The 27,539-nt window shown below is 32.1% G+C and overlaps 2 protein-coding genes across 2 annotated transcripts in view; both read left to right on the top strand.

The window, feature by feature from the left end:
• LOC103563739 (NKG2-A/NKG2-B type II integral membrane protein-like) overlaps positions 1-7,095 on the top strand; it is a 29,998-nt gene extending 22,903 nt beyond the window's left edge. Inside the window, exons 5-6 of the mRNA XM_070619080.1 lie at positions 6,422-6,522; positions 6,841-7,095. Of these exons, the coding sequence (XP_070475181.1) occupies positions 6,422-6,522; positions 6,841-6,967 (228 nt within the window). The 3' untranslated portion in view covers positions 6,968-7,095. The remainder of the gene's footprint in view (positions 1-6,421; positions 6,523-6,840) is intronic.
• A 4,643-nt stretch (positions 7,096-11,738) lies between these two features.
• LOC103563732 (NKG2-A/NKG2-B type II integral membrane protein-like) lies at positions 11,739-27,330 on the top strand. The gene is made up of 7 exons (XM_070619079.1): positions 11,739-11,997; positions 13,761-13,955; positions 14,327-14,422; positions 14,907-14,960; positions 15,498-15,649; positions 25,500-25,603; positions 25,834-27,330. Exons 1-7 carry the CDS (start codon positions 11,868-11,870, stop codon positions 25,952-25,954), a joined length of 852 nt encoding a protein of 283 aa, XP_070475180.1. The 5' UTR covers positions 11,739-11,867; the 3' UTR covers positions 25,955-27,330.
• Positions 27,331-27,539: the final 209 nt, after the last annotated feature.

Here is a 27,539-nt window from a genome sequence, read left to right as displayed (position 1 = left end):
CTGCTGCAGGCGGCCCAGTGTTTCGTTGGTTCGAATCCTGGGCGCGGACATGACACTGCTCATCCAAACCACGCTGAGGCAGCGTCCCACATGCCACAACTAGAAGGACCCACAACGAAGAATATACAACTATGTACCGGAGGGCTTTGGGGAGAAAAAGGGAAAAAAATAAAATCTTTAAAAAAAAAAAACATAGAGAATTAGTTACAAATGGAGGATGAGTCAATGAATAATATAATGAATAGTAATTTCATAAATCAATCTCTGGCATGGTGACTTAGTTCAATATTGTTTAATGTTTTTTTCTTTCCCAGAGACATTTATTTTTATCAGGAGACATCTAAATAATTTATTTATGAGTAATAAAATTGAATGCAGGAATTTTAAGAACAAAGGCAGAAGAACTGAGAAAAAAAAATTGGGACTTGATCATCGTGAGAGTTACCATAAGTTGATAATGGAGTCATTCTTCAGAATAATTAATGAGAAATTTCACTAAATATCTATTGTTTATGGGATTATGATTTTAGAATTTTTTCCACTATAATAGAAATGACATATGAAAGTATGAGGAAAAGAAGTGTGAAATCTCAAAATTTAGCAACCTTGTCTAAAAGTAGAACTTAAACTTCTAAGATACTCTCAACAAAACCGAAGTTTTTAGTGTTTGTGATTGAGAGGAAGCAAGTTAATAGCATGAAGCGGTCAAGTATGTCTCCCTGATATCTTTTAGAATAGGGAAACAATTTCTCAGAGGCACTGGCCAATGTATAAACTAAATGACACATTACAAACTCAAAGTCTCCGGTATTCTGATGGTGGGTGAGGTGATAAACTGTCTTCAAAATAGCCCACGTGTAAGAATTTCCTGTTCAAACTTGAAGTGACACACTGATGAGAAATCTACTTTTTCTGCTATTGCTTCACTCTGAGCCTTCTCAGAGCCGTCCGTGAAGTCCGCAGATATCGTTTGTTACAAGAGTAACCTGGCCTCCCACTAGAGGATACACGACTCTCTGGGCAACAGAAGGTATGTGATGCTACTCTCCTGTCTCTCTACTAGCTCAACTCAATTAGTGGGGGGTTACCAATGCTAGAGATGATGCAAAAGTTCATATATAATCAAATCCAAAAGAACATTAGTGTCTTTATTTGAATAATTAAGGATAAAAAACAAACATAAAAACATGAAATAAGTTGGAGGATTTCTTAAATATCGAAATTCTTGCCTGTGAATGATTAGTCAAGTGCGTATACACATGCATATTTGGATTTGTAAATCAATTAATTTAAAGTGAAATCTCCTAAGGATCATGACACTGAACAGTTAATTTTGGATTTTGTAATCAGTATAGATATTATTTTATACATTTTTTTATATTTAGCCCAGGCTTTAAAAATAGATTCTTAAAATGCATTCATCCAATCGTGAAGGTGAAATGTAACCCATCGGTACATTTACTTAGATTAAATACAGTAGTTTGACTTTTGGTAATAGATTAAATATAGTAGTTTGACTTTTAGTAAAAATCACAGTGAGCTAATTTCCATAGTATGCTAATTTAAACTTAAGTGTAAACTATCAAATGTTTGAACAAAACATTGCAGAAAAAGGTATACCACACTGATAAAGAGAATCCTGTCTAAAGAATTAAGTTAGACTGTCTAACTGATAAGGTTCACAAATAATAGACAACTGTGTTAAAATAATAATTAAAATAACTAGCACGTTATTGAGAGCTTATAAAGGCCAGATTGAGTATTAAGTGTTTTGCATGCATTACATCGTATATATTTTTGTTCCCATTTTAGGTTAGTAAATGAAGTTGCTAGAAACTAAGTAACTTTTTATAGGTCACATGTTGTAAGTTTCCAAACCAGAATTGATTCCAGATCTTACTGACTAACGAGCCCCTTGTCTGAATTATTAAATTAAATTCTCTGATTAATCACAATTGCTTACACAATTGAAGCTACCCTCTGATTTCACAGCCATAAGATCCTTCTGGAAGCTTGCACCAACAGTGTGCTTCCATAAATCATCTACACTTTTATCGATCTTTTATAGTTTCATATCTTAGTCATTAAATCAATTGCCAATTACATGTGTATATTTAAAAAATATGTTGTTTTATTCTTAATATTTACAAGGTTTTGGGCAATTTTGGAGACTAAAATTTATAAATGTAAACTTTATAAAATATATCTTTGAAATTTTAATATTTTCTCAGAACTCCATGGTCAAAATAAAGTTTAATTGGTAACACCTCATCCCCTTTCAATAAATAAATGTGAGTCACTAAATAAAATTAATTTAGTGCAGGAAATTACTGTGTATGCTAATACCATTATTTCCTCAACTTTAGAACACAATCTTTAACCATTAATGAATTAAAAATTGTCATAAAAATTGCTGCATCATTTTTCTTCCAACATGGCATTTTAATTTTAACAGATATTCCAATAGTGTTAAATTGTGTCCGTAGAATCTGACTTTAAATTAATAAGGACATTATTATCCATCATCTTCTTTATTCCACACTAACTGATTGCTTTTCATTGCTCCAACCAATAACATTGTGTGAAACATAGAATATCGTTTAAAAACTATTCTATCATAAAACACTTATTTAAAGCTTTAAGTCACCTGAAATTAATATTATGTTGGATGTCAATTATACCTCAATGAAAGTGAATAAATAGAGCTCTAAGGAAACTAGACTTTTACATTGTTCAAATGCAAATGAGTACTATTACTCACTTCACACTCCACCCATTTAACTATACTATCAATCTTGTCATTATATACACCATTGATTAACTACTTAAGATCAGTTATCATAGAACAAAGTCCCTGTCATTACTCAGCAGCAGAGATGAATGACCAAAGAGAAGACTACGAAGAACTGAATTCTGTTAAGGACCCAAGAAGATGTCAAATGAAAGGTAAGGCCACTAAGCTCCATTTCAGTATCTGAACAGGAAATCACTGATGTGGAGTTAAACATTGGAAATGCTTCTCAGTATCTCCAATGGTATGATAAGAACGACTGCTGCAAAGTAAAACATTTAGTAGACATACAATATAACTGTTCTAGGGTGTGCAGCTGGGGCACAGAGGTGTGAGGAAAGAGTAGAAAATAATATTTTTCATTTGTGAGGATCAGAGACTGAAATTGGAATATGGTATTCTAATATAAAATCTGAGGACTAATTTTATTTAGGCATTGTTAAAATTTGTAGTGTTTGACCAACAACTTGTAGAGCCTTACATTCACTGAAAATGCAATAGAATATATTCTGAGAGAGAGATTACAATGGTAGATATGGGTTTGGGTTCCAAGTATAAATATCTGATTCCCTTAGCATTTGTATGTAAACTGTATGAAGAATTATCTCCATCTTTCCTTCCTCAGTGTTTCTATTTGTCTCCCTGCAGATTTTCCATCACCTCCGGAGAAGCTCATTGCTCTGATCCTGGGAGTCATCTGCTTTATCTTGATGTATATTGTAGTAAAAATGATGCTCTTCCTTCCCTGTAAGTAAATTTTTGAAAGATTGTAAGGGAACTTTCACCTTAATGATGGTCAATGACTCTATACATTTCACAATATTGAGGGATAGAATTCGTATTTTAATGAATGAATTTAGACTGAATGTGGAAAGATTATGCTGAATTCGTCAAATTATAAATAACAGAATGATTTTAGAGAGTACTATACATGAATATATATGCCTATATTTTGACTTCACACCTCAAAGATGTATTTTAGGAGACTGAACGATCTTACTGAGAAATATAATTTAATTTTTGTGATTAGTTAAACCAAATATTGTAAAAGATGGTGAAGTTGGTCCTGAAAGTTTTTGAAATATTTTTCCCTCGATCTTTATTACTTTATTATTTTTTGGTGTAATTATATTTTTCCAGATTATTCTAATTCTAAATTATAAAACAAATTTCAAAGAAAGAAACTAAAATTATGATTTATTTAGATCACTATTAATTTTTATGATGATTACTTTAATATTTCTAGCTACTGTAATCCTGGAGCAGAACGATTCATCCCTGATAGCAAAGAACCAGAAAGGTATATAATGATTTTCAAAGTTCTGATATTACTATAGTTTTTATTTTGTCTCTGTCTTACGCTGGTTAAAAATCATAGATTTTTGGGGGAAAAGTGAATTACAAAATAAGGTAATAAATGTTCATAAAAAGTTATTATAGGAGAGTATTCCTTCTTATGCCACAATATGAAGATGTATTCATTTAAAATCATCATACACATTGTTGCCAATTGGCTCAAATTTTCTATTGATAAGAGATAAATAATTTTAACATTCTAAAAAAGTGGTTTCATTCATTGAATTTCAAGGCATTTATAGAGTGGATATTTTTGTTTGTGTGTTTGTTTTATGTGAGCTTATAAATTAGAGCATGAGAGGCTGACCATGTCTGTAAGTGTGTGTATGAGTGTGCTTTGTTTTATATGTACAAGCCTGTGAGGGTGCATAGATATGCTATGTACATATATGTTTCTACCTATGCAGAATGTAAGTTAGCTTTCATTTTTAAAATTCAAATTATTTTGCATAACAATTCATAATATTTCTTCAGCATGTAATTGTCGTCATTATCCGAAGAAGTGGATCACATATTCCAACAATTGCTATTACATTGGTAGTGAAAAAAAAGCGTGGAATGAGAGTTTGATGGCCTGTGCTTCCAGGAACTCTAATCTGCTTTATATAGACAATGAAGAAGAAATGGTAAGATTTTAAATGTTTCATATACTTTATTAAAGGCTTATTTCAGTCAATATTATATTTGCAGAATTCATCCATATTTTTGTACATATTGTAGGTTAATTTAAATTCTGCAATACTCCTTTGTTCTACCTTATGATATTTTATTTATATTTTTATATTACTAATGTACATTTGATAATTTCCAGTTCTTACTGTTCATAGAAAACCAGGTTTCTATAAATGTTTTTTTCTAAAATAAATTTTGCCTTTTAATTTTACCATCCACCAATGAAATTAAACATATCATGATTGCACAGATTGATCACAGGTGAATATAATCATGTTATAACAAATCAAATCTCAAAATAGAAGTTTCCAGCCCTCAGCAGCCCCACCTCGGGGTGCACTCTTAGCACTTCTCATTTCTCCTTATTTAACGGCTGCCCTGACTTTTGCGATCACAGAATCTCCTCGATTAGTTCAACTTCATGTTAATCGTATCACACAATGTGCATTTTTCCTCCTCTCTTTTCACTCTCCTATGATATTTTTGCAATTCGTCCATATTATTGCATTTATCTGTAGTTTGTTAGTTTTCATTGCTGAATTATGTGAATGCAAAATTTTGAAATCCGTTCTATCCAATGTCCCTGGCTGGGGACATGAGTCTCATGCCCACAGGGATAAAAAGACTTCCCAGCATGAGTACTTTACTACCTTTGCTGGTCCCACCTCCACCCCTCTGCACTCTCTCACACACCCTGGTGTCTCTTGGTGGGGGAAGAGAAGCACTTCCTCTGGCTTCTGGTCATTAGCGGGTTTCCTGATCCATCACCCTTCTAAGGCTTAGCTGGTGTTGCTGGACAGGATTTGTTTCAACACAGTGGAGGAACGGCTTCCTATTGCTGGGTTGGCTGCTGGGAAGCAGTGGCCTAGGTCACTTCCTTCTGTTGGATGCGGGATATAAGATGTCCTATCACTCTGTTGTTCCTGAATCCCAAGGTCTCAATCCATTTTGTCTTTCTCTTTTCATCTTTCAGATTTCTTCTTTAATTTTGTTTTCCAGTAGTTCCTGAATTTATAGTTGTACTCAGCAGGGAGTAGCCAGGAGAAATTAGCCTATGACACCTTGTCTGGACAATAAGATTGTATAAATATAGAAACAGATCGATTTGAGGCTCAGAATTATGTGGAGCCCAGAAAACCAAATTTTAGGCTTTTATGTCATTTATTTCCCCAATGGTAATCCAACAACTTTCTTCTAATTGAGAAATATAGTAGAAAAAACATTGATATAATCACAATATTTGAAGAAATTAATATCACAGTATCTGGAAACTTATTTAAAGCCTTGCTATGTTACTTTTGTCAACATTTGTATCTATTAAATTACGTGAATTGGAACTTTCCTTATTATCATAAGAAGAAAATGAAATTACTAATTATAAGTGTTTCAGTGTTAATTTTAAGCAAAACTACAATGACGAGAGTTTTTGGCAAAATGAAAAATCCTTTTCAACTTATATCTTTGGCATTTGATTAAAATCTAACACTCTCATTTCATTCTGAAAATTAAAGATCCTATGAAAGAATAAACTATTTGCAGGTTAACAAATAATAAAAGCTTTTTTAGTGATTATTTAAGTAAAAGTTCTTTATTTTGGGGTAGAAATTTCTGAATTCCCTATCACTTCTATCATGGATTGGAGTCTTTCGTAACAGCAGTGATCATGCGTGGATGTCAATAAATGGCTCAACTTTCAAAATGAAGTAAGTTGTTTTTAATAATGCTATATAGAAGAAGAAAATATAAAAAATGAAAAATTCAGAACAATAATAGTAATACATTTGTTTAAGTTGAATTATAGATATGAAGAAAGATGTTGAAAAGTAATGAAATGTTGATATAAATGTTAAAAAATGGATTCCTCAGTTTTCCTAATAATCAATTCTTACTAAATGTCATATGAAAAATGTCATTATCCATTTTCAAAATATACTTTTATTATAGTTACCCAGAAAATGTTATTGTTTTATGGATTGTCTCCATACCATATAACAACTGAATTATGCATTTTTCCATTACAGCATAACAGAATCATCATATGGTAAACATAACTGTGCTTTCCTATACTCATCTGGCCTCAAAGCAGAAAGTTGTGGATCTCCAATTATATATAATTGCAAGCATAAGCTTTATAATGGAAACACCTGAGTTTGGATTCTGTTGGATAACTTTCAATTTCATGAAATGGAAATAATATTATGATTGCATAAGACTTAAAATGAATTATATTATTTGTTTTATTAATGAAAATTTTTTCAAAAGCAATGATTGGAATATAATATTCATAACAAAAAGTACAAGCATCTTTATATTGTGTCTGGCTTTTTTTACTCAACATTATATTTGTGGCATTCAGACCTTTTTAAAGCTCGCATGTTTTATGAGTCCACTTATATGAAATATCAAGAATAGGCAAACCTATAAGACACAGAAAGAGAAATAAAACCACAATGATCATTCTTTATTGTCTTTTTTATAAAAATCAGTGCTTATGTTATATTTACATTAACATATTTTTCTTCATTCATGTTCCCAAAGGGATTAGACTGAATTTTCATTTATAGCTACATACTTGACAGATTTTGTTGTTAAGGCTATTTTGGGAAGCATTTCTCTTTTTCTGTTACGTGGAAGACTTTGTGTAAGAGTACTGTTATATTTTCAAGTGTTATTATTCACTACTGATACCATCTGAGCTTGTAGATATTTTTGTAAAAAGGTTTATATAAGGAATCCAATTTCTTTAATGCATGTTAGTTTTACTCAGGCTTCTGTTTGTTGTAGGGCAATGAATAATTTCCATTTTCTAGGTATTTTCTATTTCATACAGATATTAAAATGTATTTATTATATGGTTTTATTATGTGTTTAATGTTATAATGATACTCTCATGTTTAATCTAGATATAAAAGATTTATGTTTTATCTACTTTTTTCTTCAACGGTCTTTTATCAATTTTATTAAGTGTTTGCAATGAGAATAACTTTGGCCTTGTTGATCCTCTCTACTGTAATTTTGTTGTGTCTTGATAGTTTTTTTCTTTTGCTGAAGAAGATTCACCCTGAGCTAACATCTGTGATGATCTTTCTCTATGTTTTAGTACGTGGGCCCCCAGCACATCATGGCCACTCACAGAGTGGTGTATGTCCACGCCTGGGAACCAACCGAACCTGGGCCACTGAAGCAGAGTGCGCCAAACTTAACCACTAGGCCACTAGGGTTCCCCGTGGTAATTTGTCACTATTTATTGTTTTCTTCCTTGTACTTCATTTGGACTTAATTTCCTCTAATTTTAGCTTTCCTGTTTTTAGTTTCTTGTGATGCATGTTCTCATTTCTGCCTTTCTTTTTTCTTTTTTTGTAAGATATGCAGTTAAGGCAATCAATATTTCACAAGACGGATCTCTCTGTAATTCATATAAAAATTGTAAACATTTATTGTGATTAATTATTTGGCTCATATGTTATTTAGAAAAATGTTACTGAATTTCAAACTGTATGTTAGGAGTTTTCAAAGTTTTGGTTATTGACATCTATTTTTGGTTAACTCTAGTTAGAGAATTTTCTGTGAAGCTGGTAATGTTCCATCTCTGTTTAAACATAGCTAGTGTGACTAAGAAACTGATCTTAAAATTTTATTTATTTATTTATTTATTTATTTTTTTTTTTTAAAGATTTTTTTATTTTTTTCCTTTTTTCTCCCCAAAGCCCCCCAGTACATAGTTGTATATTCTTCGTTGTGGGTCCTTCTAGTTGTGGCATGTGGGACGCTGCCTCAGCGTGGTTTGATGAGCAGTGCCATGTCCGCGCCCAGGATTCGAACCAACAAAACACTGGGCCGCCTGCAGCGGAGCGCGCGAACTTAACCACTCGGCCACGGGGCCAGCCCCAAATTTTATTTATTTTTAATGAATTAAAAATTAAATGTGAATCCCCACATTTCAAGTGCACATGCGCCAAAGTTGGCTAGCAGCTCCTCCCATGACACCACAGTTCTGTTTATTTTATATTAAAGTGCTTAGAAATATGAGTATACAGTGTATTTTTGGAAAATTACCATGTGAAGTTAAATATATGTGTATTCTATGTTAGTATAATGTGTGTGCGTGTGTGTGCATATATATAGTGGTTAATTATCTGGTTTAAATCTTTATTACCTTACTGGTATACCTGTTTGATAAACAATGAGAGAAAATGATTTAAAGCTCCATTCATGACTTTTCACTTCCCAATTTCTTGAAATCTATGTTGAACTTATATTATTAGGAACATGTGGATTTAAAACACATCACTAATGGTTTGGATACTCAATCTATCCTTATGAAACATGTGTCAGCATTTCTGACAATGGTTCTTGCCTTCCATTGTGACAGTGCATTAACTATAGCAGTTCTCTACTGGTTTGTGTTGCGCCATGTATTTTTTCACCTTTTACTTTCATCTTTCTTTATGCTTATGTTAAAAGAGTGTCTCATCAAGACAAACATTTTAAATGTAAACACTCTTGGAATTTAAATTGAATATTATTCTATTTTTATTAAATAGAATTATTAAATTATTATGTAATATAATATTATTGATTTATTTGTGCAAATATGTAGAAGCAATTAACTGTTAAGTATAATGTAGTTTTTTAATTTTGGGTGAACACTACTATTTCTTCAAACTCTACTTTTTCTTTGTTTTATCTTTCACAATTAATTTTGTTTTCACTTTCCTCTTTTAGTATTTATTAATTTAAATGCTTTAGATATTCTTTAATTTGTGCCCTACATTTTTCAGCTTACATTCTTTACTCATTAAAGTCTACCAAATTAGTACTTTTACCCCTTCTCAAACAGCAAAATGATCTAACTGCCCTCTACTTTTGTTTTCTGCTTATGCAATGTGTGCCCTCTTGAATTCTAATACAAATACATATTTCGATATATCAACATAATTCGTTTTCTTCAGCTCTTCTTTCTTTCCGCATATCTAAGTTTTCACTTTGAATAAGAGAAAGGATCGTATTTAGAGGATCCTTAAATATTTCCTTTAGTTACAGTCCCTTAGTAATTAATTTCTCACTTAAAAATTTTCTCTTGTGGCTAGCCCTGTGATGTAGTAGTTAAGTTTGTCGCACTCTGCTTTGGCAGCCCAGGTTCCTGGGTTCAGATCCTGGGTGCAGACCGACACCACTCATCAGCCCTGCTGTGGCAGTGACCCACATACAAAGTGGAGGAAGATTGAGACATAAGTTATCTCAGGGCGAATCTTCCTCTAGCAAAAAAGAAGATTCTCAAGAGATCTTAGGTTGGTGCTAATCTTCCTCAGCAAAAAAAATAATAATAATAATTAAAAAAAACAATTTTCTTGAAAATGAATTTGCCATCATATAAAAGGACATTTTCACTTGTTATTGACTTCCAATTTATCCATCTCTCTTAGGTCACTAGGTATAGCCATTATTAGAATTAGTCACTATATATATGTATCATATATGATATATATTTATATATTTATATATTCATTGTATATGATATATATATATAGATTTATATCATAAAAAGTACATTATAATTGATCTTATTATTTTGAGTAATTTTTATTGTGGCTTTATATTGTCTGAACATAAATTTCATTGAAGTTAAATGCCAGGAAGTGAACACATACTTCTACTTTTGTGTATACCTACATACTTTTATATATAACGTTATTTAGTCTAAAATAGCAAAGTGTATGACTATAGGAATAGTAGATATAAGTACTTCAAATTTAAAAAGGTAACATTAGTGAACTTTACGTTGTTTGATATCATTAATGAATACTTTGTTACAATTCTGCAATGTGGCTAATAGAAAAGGAGAGATTATCAATTTAGTTTATGAAAAAATAATAAAATATGATAGAAATACACAGATAGCCAGCCATCATTAGCCATTTTTATAGAAGGCTCAAATATTAGTCCAGATTACTAGGACATAACTATGGATTTAATTCCATTTTTCTAGATTTTAAAAAGTTAGTTTGAGATTGTCTGAACTCAATCTCCTAGTGACTGTATTGAAAGTGGATTTCCATATAAATGATAGGCAAACATTCTCCCTTTTCTTGATACAAGGTGAAGAATGATGAAAAGAATTCCATTTGATACCAACAAGATCATTTATATTTAACGTTTTATTTCTTTTGATGCTTGTGTCATTTAACTTGTATTTTAAAAGTCTGCTTTTTGGTCCTCTCATTTTTTGGTTACGTGAAATTTTAAAAAATTATCTTTGTCTTCCCCTTACGTGGCTAGACTTCGGCTTTTGTCATTTACTACAAATATTCTTATTAAAATACAGACAATTAGTTATGATTGTAGGATGTATCAATGAATAATATAGTGAGTAGTTATTTAATATCTCAATCTCTGGCATGGTGATATTTTTCCAGATTTTTAATGTTTTATCCTTCCCAGAGACAATTATTTTCATCAGGGGAAATCTAAATAACGCATTTAAAATAATAAAATTGAATGTAGGTAGTTTAAGAACTAGGGCAGAGAATTGGAGAAGATACATTTGGGAACCAATGTCTTTGCAACAGTTACAATAAGGTTGAACATATAGTAATTCTTCAGAATAATTAGTGACAAATATCATTAAATATACACTGTTAATGGGATTATGATTTAAGAAATTTTTCCATGATAATAGAAATGACATAACAAGGGTATAAGGAAAAGAAGTATGCAATGCCATATTTTAGCAACTTGTCTGAAAGTAAAATTTAAACATCTAAGATACTCTCAACAAGACCTGGGTTTTCAGTCTTTGTGATTGAGATGGAAGCAAATTAACAGCATGAGGTGATCAAGTATCTCTCCCCTGATATCTTTTAGAATATGAAAACAATGTCTCAGAGGCACTTGCTCATGTACAAACTGAATGACTCACTACAAGCTCAAAGTTTCCTGTATTCTGAAGGTGTGCGAGGACATAAACTGTCTTCAAAACAGCCCAGGTGTAAGAATTTCCTGTTCAAACTTTAAGTGACACATTGATGAGAAATCTGCTTTCTCTCCTATGGCTTCACTCTGCATCTTCACCGGGCAGTGTGTGAAGACCGCAGTCTGTGAAGACCGCAGATATTGTTTGTTTACAGGAGTAACCTGGCCTCCCCCTACAGGATGCACCACTTTCTGGCTAACAGAAGGTATGTGTGGCTACTCTCCTGTCTCTCTACTAGCCAGCTCGTTTAGTGGGAGATTACAAATGCCAGATATGATGCAACTGAGGTACAGTGAGTATACAATCAAATCATAAAAAAATATTGGTATCTTTATTTGAATAATGCAGGGTAAAAACAAGAATAAAATAAAAAATATGTAGGAGGATTTCTTAAAATATTCAAATTCCTGCCTTTGAAGGATTAGTTAAGTGCATACCCACATGCATAATTGGGTTTGTAAATCAACACAACTAAAAGTGAAATCTTATAAGCATCATGACAATAAATACTTAATTTTGGATTTTATAATCAAAATAGATATAAATAGATATTATTTTTAATTAGCCTAGCCTTTAAAAAAAGATTCTTAGAATGAATTCATCAAATCATGAAGGTCAAACGTAATTCCTCGTATACGTACTTAGATTAAATAAAAGCAGTTTTATTTTTAATCAAAATCAGGATGAGTTACCTTCTGTAAAATGGTGGTTAAAAGTTAAATATAAACAATCAAAATTTTTTTTAAGTTACACAAAATAGTTCAAAAAAGATACACCACACTGATAAAGCGACTCCTCTCTCATGAATTATGTTACATGGTCTCACTGTTATAGTTCAGAAACAATAACATAGCAATTATGTTAAAACAATAATTAAAATAATAAGCATATTATTGAGATCTTATAAAAGCCAGATTGAGTAATATGTGTTTTACATGCATTATATATTAGATATTTTTATTCTCATTTTAGATTAGTAAACCAGGTTGTTAGACACTAAGTAACTTTTTAAAGGTCGTACATTGCAAATTTCAAAACCAGAATTAATTCCAGATCTCGCTGATTGCGGAGCTCATTGACTGAATTATCAAATTACATTACCTGATTTATCACAACTGTTTGCACAACTAAACTACTCTCACTGACTTTAACAGCCATGGGATCTTTCTGGAATTTTGAAGCAACAGTGCTCTTCCATAAATGATCTACACTTTTATTTATCATTTTATGATTTTGCATCTTTGCCATTGAATCAATAGGCCATTTCTAGTGTCAAATAAATATTTAATTTTTTTTGTTTTCAATATTTTTTAGGTTTTGAATAGATTTAGTGTGTCATCTAACATTTTTCAACATATAAAATGTTTCCTTATAATTTTAATGACTTTTCACATCTGCACAATCATTCAAAATAAAAGATGATGTGATAGTATCTCATCCTCTTTAATAAATAAATGTAAGTCACTAAGTTTTAGTGCAGGAAATTACTATATATGCTAACACTACTATTCCCCCAACTTATTAACACTCAATTTTTAACCATGAATGGATTTAAAAATTGTCATAATGATTGGTGCATCATTTTTTTCTTAATACGGCATTTTAATTTTAACCCAATATTCTAATAGTATTAAAATGTTTCTATGGAGTCTGACTTTAAGTTACAAGGATGTTATTATTCATGAACTTCTATATTCCTTACTAATTTATTGCTTTACATTTCTCCAACAAATAGCATTGTGTCAAACATATAATATTATTTTGAAAACCACTTCTACTATCATAAAACACATGTTTAAAGTTCTAAGGAAATTAGAACCACACTTTTACATTGTTCATCTGCAAAATTAGTACTATTACTCATCTCACACCCCACCCCTTTAGGTATACTAGGGATCTTATGATACACACCATTTATTAACCACTTAAGTGCAGCTTTCATAGAACACTGTCTCTGACATTACTCAGCTGTAGAGATGAATAACCAAAGAGAAAACTACGCAGAATTGAATATGGTGAAGGACTCAAGGAGACAGCAAATGAAGCCTAAGGGCACTAAAAGCTCCATTTCAGTAACTGAACAGGAAATAACTTATGCGGAATTAAACCTTCAAGATGCCTCTCGGGATCTTCTAGGGGATGACAAGAACGACCACTGCAAAGGTAAAACATCTAACAGACACACAGTCTAACTGCTCTAGGATGGGCAGCTGGGCGCAGAGGTGTGGGAAAAGGGAATAAGCTCACCTAATTTTTATATGTAAGGATCAGAGCTTGAAGTTGGAATATGGCATTCTAATACGACATCTGAGGACTAATTTCATTCAGGCATTGTCAAAATTTCTAGTTTTTGACTAACAGCTCACGGAGCATTATGTTTACAGAAAATGCCATGGAATATTCTGAGAGAGAGATTACAATGGTAGATGTGAGTTTGGGGTCCGAGTTTATATGTATGATTCCCGTGCATGTGAGTTCCCTTGTATGTAGTCTCCATCTCTCCTTTCTCAGTGTTTTCATTTTTCTCTCTGCAGATTTACCATCACCACCGGGGAAGCTCGTTGCTGGGATCCTGGGAATCATCTGCTTTGTCTTATTATCCACAGTGGTAGCAATAGCTGTTATTACCTGTAAGTACATTTTTGAAAGATTATAAGGGAACTTTTTACTTTAATGATCGTCAGTGCCTCCAAACGTTTCATAATATTATGGATTAGAACTCTCATTTTAATGTATGGTTTTAGAGTAAATGTGGAATGGTTATTCTGAATTTGTCAAATTATAAATAACAGAATGAATATAGAAAGTCTTGCGTATGTATGTATTCTGATTTCATAACTCAAAGACATACTTGAGGAGACTGAAAGAACTTATTGAGAAATAACAAATTAGTTCTTGAAGATTGATTAAACCAAATACTATAAGAGATGGTAAGGCTTGGTCCTTTAGGCTTTGGAGATATTTTTCCCTTGGTCTTCATTACTTTATTAATGTTTTGGTAACATCTTCTAAAATTAGATTATTCTAATTCTAAACAATACACCAAATTTTAAAGTAAGAAGCTATGATTTATTTAGATATTAATTTTTATATGCATTACTTTAATTTTTATAGCTACTGTAATTCTGGAGCAAAACAATTCAACCCCGATAACAAGGAACCAGACAGGTATATACTGATTTTCAAAGTTCTAATATTAGTATAGTTTACATTTTATGTCTATCTTAAGCTAAGAAAAAATGATACTAGATTTTTTTTGTGGAAATGAATTAAAATTGAGTAATGTTCATAAATAATGATTAGAGGAGAGTATTCCTTCTTATGCAACAATATGAAGAAATTTCATTTAAAATCACCATACCCATTGTTGTGGATTGGCTCAAATTTCCTACTGATAAGAGATAAATAATTTTACTAATCTAAAATACTTCCATTTGCTGACTTGCAGGACATATGCAGAGTGGATACTTTTCTTTGTGTGCTTGCATTCTAAATTAGTGGCACATAAATTAGGGGATGAGAGACTGGCCCTTCTCTGTAAGTGTGTATGTAAGTGTGTTTTGTTTTCTTTATGTGTACCAGCGTGTGAGGATGTATAGATATGTTATGTACATATATGTTTACACCTATGCAAGTACATAATTTTCATTTTTTAGAATTCAAAAATTCAATTGCTTTGAATAACAATACATAATCTTTCTTCAGAATATCGTTGTGGTCATTGTCCAAATGAGTGGTTAACATATTCCAACAATTGCTATTACATTAGTATTGAAAGAAAAGCATGGAATGAGAGCTTGATGGCGTGTGCTTCGAAGAACTCTAACCTGCTTTATATAGATAATGAAGAAGAAATGGTAAGATTTTAAGTTGTTTCTAATATTTTATTAAAAGCTTATTTCAGTCAATCTTATATTGTAGAATTCAGCCATGTTTTTTTACCTATCTGTAGAGTTTTATTTTAAAGCCTGTTGTTATTCCATTGTTTAACTTTATATTTTATTTATATTTTTATGTCACTAATGCACATTTGATAGTTTCCACTTCTTGCTTTTCATAGAAAACCATGTTTCTATAAATGCTTTTTTTCCTAAATTAACTTTACTCTTTAGTTATACCATGCATCAAGGAAGCTAAACATATCATGATTGTGCAAGTTGATCACAAACTGAAAAGACCTACGTAATTACAATTCAGGTCATGAAATAGAAGTTTTCAGCCCCAGGCAGCCCGCCCCTGGGTGAACTCTCAACACTTCTGCTACCTCCTCACTTAACCACTGTTCTGCTTTTCAACATTATAAAGTATCACTGCATGTTTTTGAGATTTATATAAATGGAAGATTCAGTATGCATTCTTGTGTCTTCTTCACTCCTACCTTATATTTTTGCAATTCATCCATACTTTTGCATTTACCTGTAGTTTGTTAATTTCAGCTATGTATTGTATGGATTTGACATTTTTTAATCTATGCTACTGAGTAAAAATTTAGTTACTTTTTAAAACGGGTATTATGGATAATTTTTTATGAAAACTCTTGTGTATATCTTTTTCCACATGATGTATTAAATAATTTATATATTATATATAAATATGTCATGTAATAAATTATATTAATATAACATGATTATATTTATAAAAATATGATAATTTATAAATACTATTATATTATTATAATTGCACTTTGTATAATTATAATATAGTGTCCTCTATGCATCAGAATAAAATTGCAGGTTCATAAATATATGTGTATGTCAAATTGATTAAATTGTCCCAACATTTTCCTAGTTTTGTGTAAATACATATTTTATCCTATAGTCTCTTGATCCAAAACTTAGTACTCTCAGAAATTTTAAAGTTCTGATTGTTATGTTACAGTATCATTATGACATTAGTAGACATTTTACTGATTCCTAGTGGATTGAACATATTTTTCTGGGCTCTTAACCATTAAGACATCTCTTTTGCAGTAATGGGAAGTGCCTGTTCATGTGTCTTGTCTTGTCCTTGCCTTGTCCACCATTTCTCTTACACGATGTCTGTCAATTACCTTCCTAGGAGTTCTTGTTATATTTTGGATATGTGCTCCTTTTTGAGTTTATGAGATGCAAATAAATTTTTTGACTTTGTGACTTTGAGTTTTACTCTCATATTGGAGTCTTTTAATGACCAGAATTTATTAATGTGATCAGAGTCCAATTTTTCTTTTTTGGTGTTAGTGATTATTTTGGACCCCTTTCAGAAATTAGTCCAAGTTTGTGAATATAATCTTCTATATTACTCTCTAGGTTTTATCTTTTCTCATTATTTCTTAACTTTTACATTTGGGTCTATAATCCATTGGGAATTTATTTTTTGTGATGCTGTATTTGTGATGCATGTGAAGATGAGATGGAAGTGATGTTTATACTTCTTTACATCATTACCTAATTGATAGAGCATAATTTATAGCAAAGATGATCTTTCTTTTCATAAATATCTTTCCTATGTTTATAAACATATATACACATATGTGCTCTAGTCTGCTTTATATGGATAATATGTATTCTATATTATATTAGTATTGATGATAATATATATTTTATCACAGTCTGTATAGTCTGTAGTAGTCTACAGCAGTTTGAGTGAAATGGAGAATCTTTACTTTCCTTTATGTCCCTTTACTATGTATATTTATAATCTTCCTATGTATTTCATTTACATATATCAAGAATTACATGGAAGAATGTTCAATATTTCTTCAACTGATAATTTTACTTCAACTATCAATTTAGAAAACACAAGAGGAGAAGGAAAGTCTATTGTATCTAATGATATTTTTATTCTTTCTTTTGTTCTCTCTTCCTTCTTGAAGATCCATTTAATTTCTGCTTAGATGATTTCTTTTATCTATTCTTTTAGACTGGGCCTGGATGATGACACATTTTCTGAGTTTCCCTTTATCTGAGAATATCTTAAATTCTCCTTCATTCCTGAGTGATATTTTCACCGAACTTTTCTATGGATTTTGGTTGGAATAAGGCAGTTAAGAGTCTAAAATGTTTCTGTTTATCTAGCCTGCCCCTTTCCTGGTCCTTTGGAGAGAGAAGTCTTTTTTGGGATTTTTGTCCGTACCCACTGGAGTTCTAGTTTGCCTATTTCTCCTGCATCCAGCCTGGGATATCCGAGATTAAAAGAAATTCTCAGCGAGCTCACTGCAATATCACTCCTCAGGTCTCAAGTCCCATTTCCGTCAGCTTTCTCATCACTTTCCAGAATCTTCTCATGCTTGTCTTATATACAGTGTCCAGTGTTTTTAGCCGTATTTAGTGGAAGGAATAGTGAAAAGTATCATCCACTCCTTCTTTCCAGAAGTACTATACAGTAAAAGTGCTACCGCTGAAAAGTACATCCGCTCCATCTTCCCAGAACAGGAGGTCCGATCTGTAGTAGTTTTGTTTGAATTTTCCTAAAACTAATAATATTGACCATCTTTTCATGTACTCATTTGCCATCTGTATTTTTTTTTTTGGTGAACTATCCATCGAAATATTTTGCATATTTTTTGTTTTTTGTTTTGAGAGTTCTTTTACCTCCAGGAAATTACTCTTTTATCGTATGTATAATTGGCAAATATTTTCTCCAAGTCAATGATTTGTCTTTTTTTCTCTTGAAACAGCAAAAGTTTTCTAATTTTATGTGGTACTGTTCATTAATTTGTTATTTTCTGGATCACAGTTTTAGTGTTGTATCTAAGAAATCTCTGCCTAAGCCAAGGTCATGTAGATTTTTCTAATACATCTTGAGGTTTTATAGCTTACACCTTGGTTTGTGACCAATTTTGAGCTTATTTTTGCATATAGTGTGAGGTATGGATAAAATTATTGTTATTACATTGCATATTGATAGCCAATCTTTTCTGCAACATTTATTGAAAACATTATACTTTCTCCGCTTAATGAGTTTGCATTTTTGTTGAAATATGCATTCCATATACGTGTGGGTATAGTTTTGTACTTTCTAACAGTTTTCAAGATCTAGTCATCTGTTTTTATGCCAATTCCTTACTCTAAGCACTGTTTTTTTAATGGTAAATTTGTACTAGTTGATATCAGTTCTCCTTTTTCAAAGTTATGGTCTCTTCTAGGTCGTTGCATGGATTTTTCCTTTTTATTCCTATTTTTTTAAAGATTACTTTGCCTTTTTTGTAAAGCAAGAATGACTGTTAATCTCATCAATATGTTCTGTATCAAAGTGATGACATCATTTTTCTTTTTTACTCTGTTAATGTGATGGGTTAATTTTATGGAATTTCAAATGTAAATCCAACATGCTATTGCTTCAATAAATCTCCTTGTGTCATAGTCTATTAATTTTATATATTGCTGAAATCCTTACATCACTTTATGATTGCCAATGACATGTAATTTCTTTTTTGTGTGTATTATCATCAAAAATACGCATACATTTTATTAGCCTCCTTCATCTTGCTGCAGGTGTTTTCTCTTTCCTCTACCCTACAAGAGATTTTGTAAGATTGGCATTATATTTTTCTTTACATGTATCGCTTACATCAGCATCAATATGGTCTATGACTGAGTGTGGGAAGTTTTTGAATTACAGATAAGTTTCTAGTAGAAGTTATAAGAAAATTCCTGTATTTTTGTTGCTTTTTGTTTTAGTTTTCACAAGCTGTATTTGTTAGAATTTCTTCCACTTTGTGTCCATTTCAAAATGTATTTGCATATTTTCATAATATTGTCTTATGATAATTTTATTGGGGTATAATATACATACAGGAGGATGCACATACTATCTCCCTACAGCTTACTGAATTTTCATCAAGTGTAACCATCACCCGGAATGAGAAATTGAAATTTACTTGCACTACAAAATGACCATCTCATGTTCTTTTCTTCATTAAAAAGTACCTTATATAAATGGAATCACAAAATATATATTCTTTACTTTGGGCTTTTTCAGGTGAAGCTAAATTGTGAGATTCATCCATATTGTTGGGTGAAGTTGGAAATGGTCCACACCTTCTTGGTGTTGCATTGTCTAATGATACTACGATGTATTTATCCATTCTATTGCTGATTCTCATGGAATGTTTGGATACCGTTCCATTTGGGGTTACCAAGAGTTATTCTGCTGGACAGATTTCAGCATAAACTTTCAACTAAATATATGTTTATTATTTCTTATTTCTACAACTTTAGTTGATTCTTCTTTTAAGCTTGAGAGGAAAGCAGCTCAGATAACTCATTTACAACATTCTCCCTTTTAAATGTGAGACAACGCTATGAATTACCTCTAAGTATTAATTTAGTTCCACTGTAAATTTTCTGTATATTTTCATTTTATTATCATTTATTATAAGGTATCTTCTCATTTCACTTTTGATTTCATCTTTGAACTATACGTTTTCCAGAAGTGTATTTCTTTGCAAATGTTTGAGAATTCCCCATATATCTTTTCTGATTTCCAATTTATTGCTTTGTCTTCAGAGAATATCCTTTGAATTGTTACAATCCTTTTAAATTATTGATACTTATGTATGAACTAGAATACTTTCTATATATGCCAGCTATATCAAGCTGGTTCCTAGTGGTTTTATAGTCTTTCTGGTTTCCTGATTGGCTGTTCTATCAGCTACTGAAGGAAGAGCTTTTAAATCTCCAACAATAATTATTGAATTGTTTATTTTTCCTTTTGACTCAATAGTTTCCATTTCATTTTTTTGAGGATTCTCTGGTTAGGTGAATATATGTTTTCACTGTTTTATGTTCCTCTTATACTGATGGTTTTAACATTTTGAAATGATTCTTTTTTTTTTTTTCAAAGGTTGACACCTGAGCTAACAACTGTTCCAATATTCTTTTCCCCCCCTCCTTTTCCTCCCCAAATCCTGCCAGTACATAGTTGTATATTTTTTAGTTGTGGGTCCTTCTAGTTGAGGCATGTGGGATCCCGCCTGAGAGTTGCCTCACAAGCTATGCCATGTCTCCGCCCAGGATCCGAACCAGCGAAACCCTGGTCCACTGAAGCAGAGCGCGCGAACTTAACCACTTCGCCACGGGGCTGGCCCCTGAAATGTTTCTTTTTATTTCTAATAATATTTCTTGTTTTAACAGCTACTTTGATATTAGATTAGCTACTTCTGCTCACTTATGTGTTTTGTTTATAGGGTATATCTTTTTCCATCTTTTTACTTTTGTCTATTTGTGTGTTTGAATCTGAAGTGTGGTTGCTATAGAGGGTGTACAGATGAATCTTACTTTTTTATTCAATATGACAACATCTATCTTTTGATTGCCATGTTTATTCATTCACATTTAATATACCTATTGGTATAGTTGGATTTAAGACTGCTGTTTCACTATGTGTTCTATATCTGTGTCTCTTCTTCTTTTCTTCCACCTTTCCTGACATCTTGTGTGTTAAACACACATTATTTTAGTGTGCCATTTTAATCCCTCTATTGATAGTTTGGCTATATTTTTTAAGTTATCTTCTTAGTAATTGCTGAGGGTATTACAAATATATCTTTAGCTGATCTACTTCAAGTTAATTCTGACTAATTCCAGTAAAATACAGCAACTTAGCACCAACATAGCTCCATTTCCTTCCCCGCTCCTTTGTGGTCTTAATATTACTTCTAACCATGTACTGAAGCCAGGTAGCACTGGATGGTGAACACCAATTATGCACATCCTTTCCAGCACTGCATTTATGATTTCGCACTGGTGACTTGAAATGACCATTCTAGTTGTCTTTGCACCAGAGAAATGAATAAATGTTAAAAAAGTACAGTTTTCTTTCCTCCCGCTAGGTGCCTACTTACCATACAAGGTTGTATCCATATATGATAAGTACCCAACCATACAGTGTTATAATTATTGCTTAAATAACCTTATTTTTTGAAGAAATTAAGAGAAGAAAACACACATACACACACACACAAACTCTTATTTCCCTACATATTTACCATTTGTGCTGATCTTCATTCCTTCTTGTGGATATGAGTTACCATCTAGTATCTTTTACTTTTTAGCTGAAGAATATTTTGGGAAGGCAGTTCTGCTAATAAGAAATTCTCTCTGTTTCCATGTATGTTGTAAGATCCTTAGTGCACCTTTTTTGCAGGACTGTTTTGCTGAATTTAGAATTTTTGTTTGACAGAGTCTTGTTGTTTTTTTTCCACTACTTTCACTTCTTTGAATATGTCATTCACTGCCTTCTGTCCTTCATTGTTTCTGAGGAGAACTCATCTATTAATCATGTTGTTATTTTCCCATATGTAATGGGTAGTTTGTCCCCCTTGCTGATTTCAAAAACACATAGCATAAAATTTACAACAGTTTTTCATTTTCCAGAATGTCATAGAGTGGAATCATACAATATTTTACAAATTATCTGTGACATTTTAACTATATCATACATCTTAACCATTTTTTTAAATTAGGAGAGTCTTTCTTTTATTATATAAGTTTCAGATGTACAACCTTATAATTCTACATCTGTATACACTACAAAGAGATCAAGTGTACAATTTATCAGTGTTGACTATATTTGCATTGTCATGCAACAGATATCTAGAAATTTTTCAACTTCCAAAATTGAAACTCTATAGCCAATAAATTCCCTCATCCCCCTAAACATGCAACCTTTGGCAATTGCCATTCTACTTTCTGATTTTATGAGTTTCCCTACTTTAGAAACCTAATGTAAGTGGAATCATGCACTTTTTTGTGACTGGCTTATTTCCCTTAGCATATTGAGTGAGTTTCATCCATGTTGTAGCATGTGACAGGATTTCCTTCCTTTTTAAGACTGAATAATGTCATATTGTTTGTATATACCACATTTTCTTTTCCATTCATCCACCAATGGACATTTGGGTTGCTTTTACCACTTGGCTATCTTGAACATCGAACATTCTTGACTGCTATGAACATAGATGTATAAATATCTCTTCAAGATCTTCTTTTCAATTCTTTTGGATCTATTTCCACATATATCAGTGGGATTGTTGATTCATGTAGTAATTCTGTTATTCATTTTTTGAGGAACCTCCATACTGTTTTCCATAATGGATGGCCAATTTACATTCCCACCAACAGTGTACAAGAGTTGTTTTTTTCTCCACATCCTTTCCAACACTTGTTATTTTTTTTTTGATAGTAGCCTTTCTAATGGTTTAGAGGTGATATCTCATTGAGGTCTCGATTTGCATTTCTTTAATAATTAGAGATATTGAGCATCGTTTCATATGCTTGTTGGCCATTGGATATCTTCCTGGGAAAGGTGTTTATTCAATTCCTTTGCCCATTTTTAAATTAGGTTACTTGTTCTTCATTGTTGCTGTTGAATTGTAGGAGGTTTTTTTTTTTTATATATATTTTGGATATTTACCCCTTATCAGATATGAGTTGCAGATATTTTCTCTTATTCTGTACCTTGTGCCATTTAATGCACAAAATATTTTAGTTTGATGTAGTACCGTTTGTCTGTTTTTGCTTTTGTTGCCTGTACTTTTGGTGTCATTTTGAAGAAATCACTGCCAAATCCAATGTCATTAACTTTCCCTCTATGGTTTTTTCTAGGTGTTTTAGGTCTTATGTTAGGTCTTTAATACTTTTTGAGTTAACTTTTGTATGTGGTGTAATGTAAGTATCCAAAATCATTCTTTGAATGTGAAGAGCCAGTTTTCCCAACATGTCTGTGGAGGACATTGTCCTTTTCCCATGAAATGGTCTTGACATCCTTGCCAAAAATCATTAGACCAAATATACGTGGGTTTATTTCTGAAAATATTGTTAAATTGTTTTCATGGGGGAACAAGAGACTGAGGCTTCTTATTCTTCCATTTTGCTAATGTCATCCCCCTCCATACTGGAATAGCATCCATGACAAATGTGAACATAATGTGGTCTAAGTGTTGCTGGAGGTGGGAGACATCTCACCCATTCCCTGATTTTCGCACTGACTCAAGTCACCTAATAATCCTATCTATTCCATCAAGATTATTTCTTTGTTTTTGTCTTCAAGTGTTCTTCACTCATTTGTTATGATGTTTTCAGATATGGATTTCAATGTGTTCAACATGTTAGTATTTGCTGGACTCCTTGGGTCTATCAATATTTTTGAAATATAAATTAAGAAGTTGTTCATTCATTGTGGCTTAAAATTTTTTTGCTGTCCCTTGCTGTCTCTCTTCTTCTCAAACTATATTTATGCCTAGCTTGGTTTTCTTGATACTGTCTCAAAGGTCTCTGAGCTGTGTTAATTTTTCTCTCTTTTTCCTCTTGGAAAAATAATTTCTATTATTCCATCCTCAATTTCATCACTTCTTTCTTCTGCATCTCAAATTTTCTGTAGATTCAATTTGATGAATTTTTCATTTCACGTAATATGTTTGTCAACACAAAATTTCTAATCAATTGTTTTATAAAATTTTTATTTCTCTATTGATATTTTCTACTTGTTTTGTCACTACCATCATATTTTCATTAGGTTATTTGAACATAGTTTACTTTATAATTTGCGTATGTCTATAATAATTAATATTTTTCTAATACATCTAACATTTAATCTTGGTAAAAGATTCTATTGTCTGACTTTTTCCCTGAATATGGAAGACATTTTCTAGTTTCTTTGCAAGTTTTCTTCTTTTTTAAGTAGACACTTTATAATATAGTGTGGTAAACATGGATTCCATTTCATGTTTCTTAGATTTATTACCTTTTAGAACATGCATAAACTTTTCTCCAGAATCTTTTCCTCTGAAGTGTGCCTGTGATAGTTCTGCCCAGTTTTTTCAAATTCTTATTGTTTATTTTTTAGCTTGACTTCCTAGGAATTACCCTTGTGATTGCATTGCTTAGTTGTCAACCAGTAATTCTTGTAAACGGTTGTATTCAAATATTGCAAGTCAGTAGGGCTTCCACTGTCTACCATTTGTCTGTGTGTGTGTGTGTGTGTGTGTGTGTGTGTGTGTGTGTGTGTTTTGGGGAATGCTTATAACTTTGTAATTAGTTCTCACATCTACTTTGGTTTTTACTTGTTACGAGGATCATCTTGGTCTCTTCTATAGATCTGCATGTTTTTTTCCATCAGTCAAGGATGTGTAGACCTAACGTCATCTCTTCTATTGTACGTTCATTTTTAGTACCTTGCCATTATATTTATGGTTGGCACTATGCTTGACACAAAGGACACCATAACCTTGAACTAGAAAAAGTACATATTTTCTTCATTAGTTACCTAGAAAATTCAGCACTTTGAAATGAAAAAGTAGTGGACTGTTTAGTGACCCATTCTTCTCTCCTAATCAAATCTACACCTTTGGCAACTACAGCATTGTTTTTGCAGCCTTCCTCAAATTGTAAATACTACAATTCTTTTGCTCAGTGAGATGGGGTGTGGATGAGGGTAGACATTGGAGCAGTACTAGACCAGAAGACTACAAATTTGCTCTATTTTTTTCCACTTCACAAATTATTGTTTGTCTTTGATCAATTCTCAGAGCCTTGAAATTGTGTCATTGTCAGTTTGTCCTCTTCACTTAGTCATACTAATACATTTACCTAATTGTCCAATATGTAACATATTGTAAATTGAGAGACTCTCTAAAGTAAAAAAATAAATAACTTTGTTTGTTATTACCAAATTTAAATTAGTATAAAAATTTATTTGAATTCTAATAAAATTTCTTTTCTATAGAATTTTCTGAACTCCTTCTATGTTTTTTCATGGATTGGACTCTGTCACAGCACCAGTAATAATGCATGGGTGTGGCCAAATGGCTCAACTATCTCTTCCAAACTGTAAGTTTCTTGAGAAATTTTATATTTTATTCCTTAAAGGGATTAATCTTAGAAAGAAAAAGGAAGCAATATATGAAGAATTATATAAAAACAGTTCTTTAAACTTTTCCATAGAAAAAATACATGGGAAATATTCAGAATTAGATATATAACTATTAGTCTAAATATAATATTTATTCATCAAAATATCGTTATATTTTACTAAGATAAATGATATCTGTGTATTTCAGGTTCCCAGTATCTTCAGGGAGGGATAAGAATTGTGCGTTCTTGGATTTTCCAGAAAACAAACTTTCTCCTGCATCTTGTTTAGAAACAAAAATATATGTTTGTAAGCACCAGGCACTTTAGCTTAACTAAATTTGGTGTAATGTTACTGTCACCATCTGTAAAGAATATATTTGTAGTTTCTTGAAAAGCCATACAATTATTTTCTTAGAATTTTTTTAACATATTGTTTTTTAGAGTAGCATTAAGTTCACAACAAAATCAAGAGAAATGTACAGAGATTTCCCATATGCCCCTTGTCCCTGAACATGCACAGCCTCCCCTATTCTCAACATCACTCACCAGAATGGTATATTTGTTACCAAGGATGAATCCACATTGATGTATCATAATCACCTTAAGTCCATAGTTTGCCTGGGGCTTCACTCTTGTTGTTGTAGAATTACTTTTAAATCTTTATTTATATTATTTTTAAATATATACCCAGGTACATATTATATGTTTCTTAAACTTTTACTATTTACTAAAATAATCATATATAAATGACAAAACCTAAAATCAAGAACTGTTACTCCTAAGTCTCAATGAGGTGAGTAATTCCACTCATATTTTCAAATTAATTCATTTGTCCTAGACCTTGAAGTTGTTCAAAATGAGAATTCAAGAGCCTGGAGTGGTAAGGTGTATAAGTCAGAGTCAACTCAAGAGACGGAAACTAGGGGAGGCCTGATGTAAAACATTATTAACTGTTTCTAGAGGATAGCCTAGGAAGAGGGGATAATAGAAAATTACAAAGAATACCTTAGGGTTAAAGGAGAGCCCCCAAGGAAGGAATCTACTTTGTAGCCAGGTCTACTGCTTAAGGATGGGTTTTGGATATCATTGAAGACAGCGTGGCTGCAGACAAATTCATGGCAGACATGTTCACTGGATTGCCCTGGGACAGATTGATTCCTCAGTCGGTAGGCTGAAATTGGTGAGGATGGATCTCAGGCTGTGACTGGCAACCAGGAAGACCTCCCTGCCAGTGTTAGCAGGCAGAGGGTAGAGCACAGGGAACTATAAATAGGAATGGACCCAAAAACTTTCTGGAGAGTGAATACCACAGCCACATAGTAGCCAAAGGAAAGAGAACACCATGAAACCAGGAAGAAGAGCCTGTGTCCTGCAGTGCCTGTCCAGTGCCTTTTACTACACAACTTAACATCATGCGAGCTGACGAGGGAGAAAAGTTTATAGGATCTAGCTACATTATCTCAGAACAGGGTTTGAAGGATAGATTTGGAGGTGAGAGTAATAAATTGTTAACTGGCAGTCAAAGGTATATGCAATAACCACAAGGTTGTTGTACAAGAGTCATTTGGGTGTGCCCCACTTCCTCAAGGAATGAAACCAACCTGTGTCTTTTGAATTTGTTTTAGTGCAGCATGATCAATGGTTAGATTTAATTTTGGTGGAGGTTGGCATTTTCATGGGGTAATAAACAGTGTCCTTTGTTATTTTTTACATGTCTGTTCTTTTCCTCTACTGGATTTCAGATATTTTAGGACACATCTTGTTTTACTAAATTTTCTATCTCTCCCCTTCTGTCACTCTTTATTATCATGATTAGAAAATACTTTGATGGAAAACATAAAATGTTAATCAAGAAAACATTAAATAAGTTGATAAAAATCTTTGTATGGGTCAAGCAACTGGTTATTGACAG

Source organism: Equus przewalskii, chromosome 5, assembly GCF_037783145.1.
Source record: "Equus przewalskii isolate Varuska chromosome 5, EquPr2, whole genome shotgun sequence".
Lineage (NCBI taxonomy): Eukaryota > Metazoa > Chordata > Mammalia > Perissodactyla > Equidae > Equus > Equus przewalskii.
This window is presented reverse-complemented; position numbering and strand designations above follow the sequence as displayed.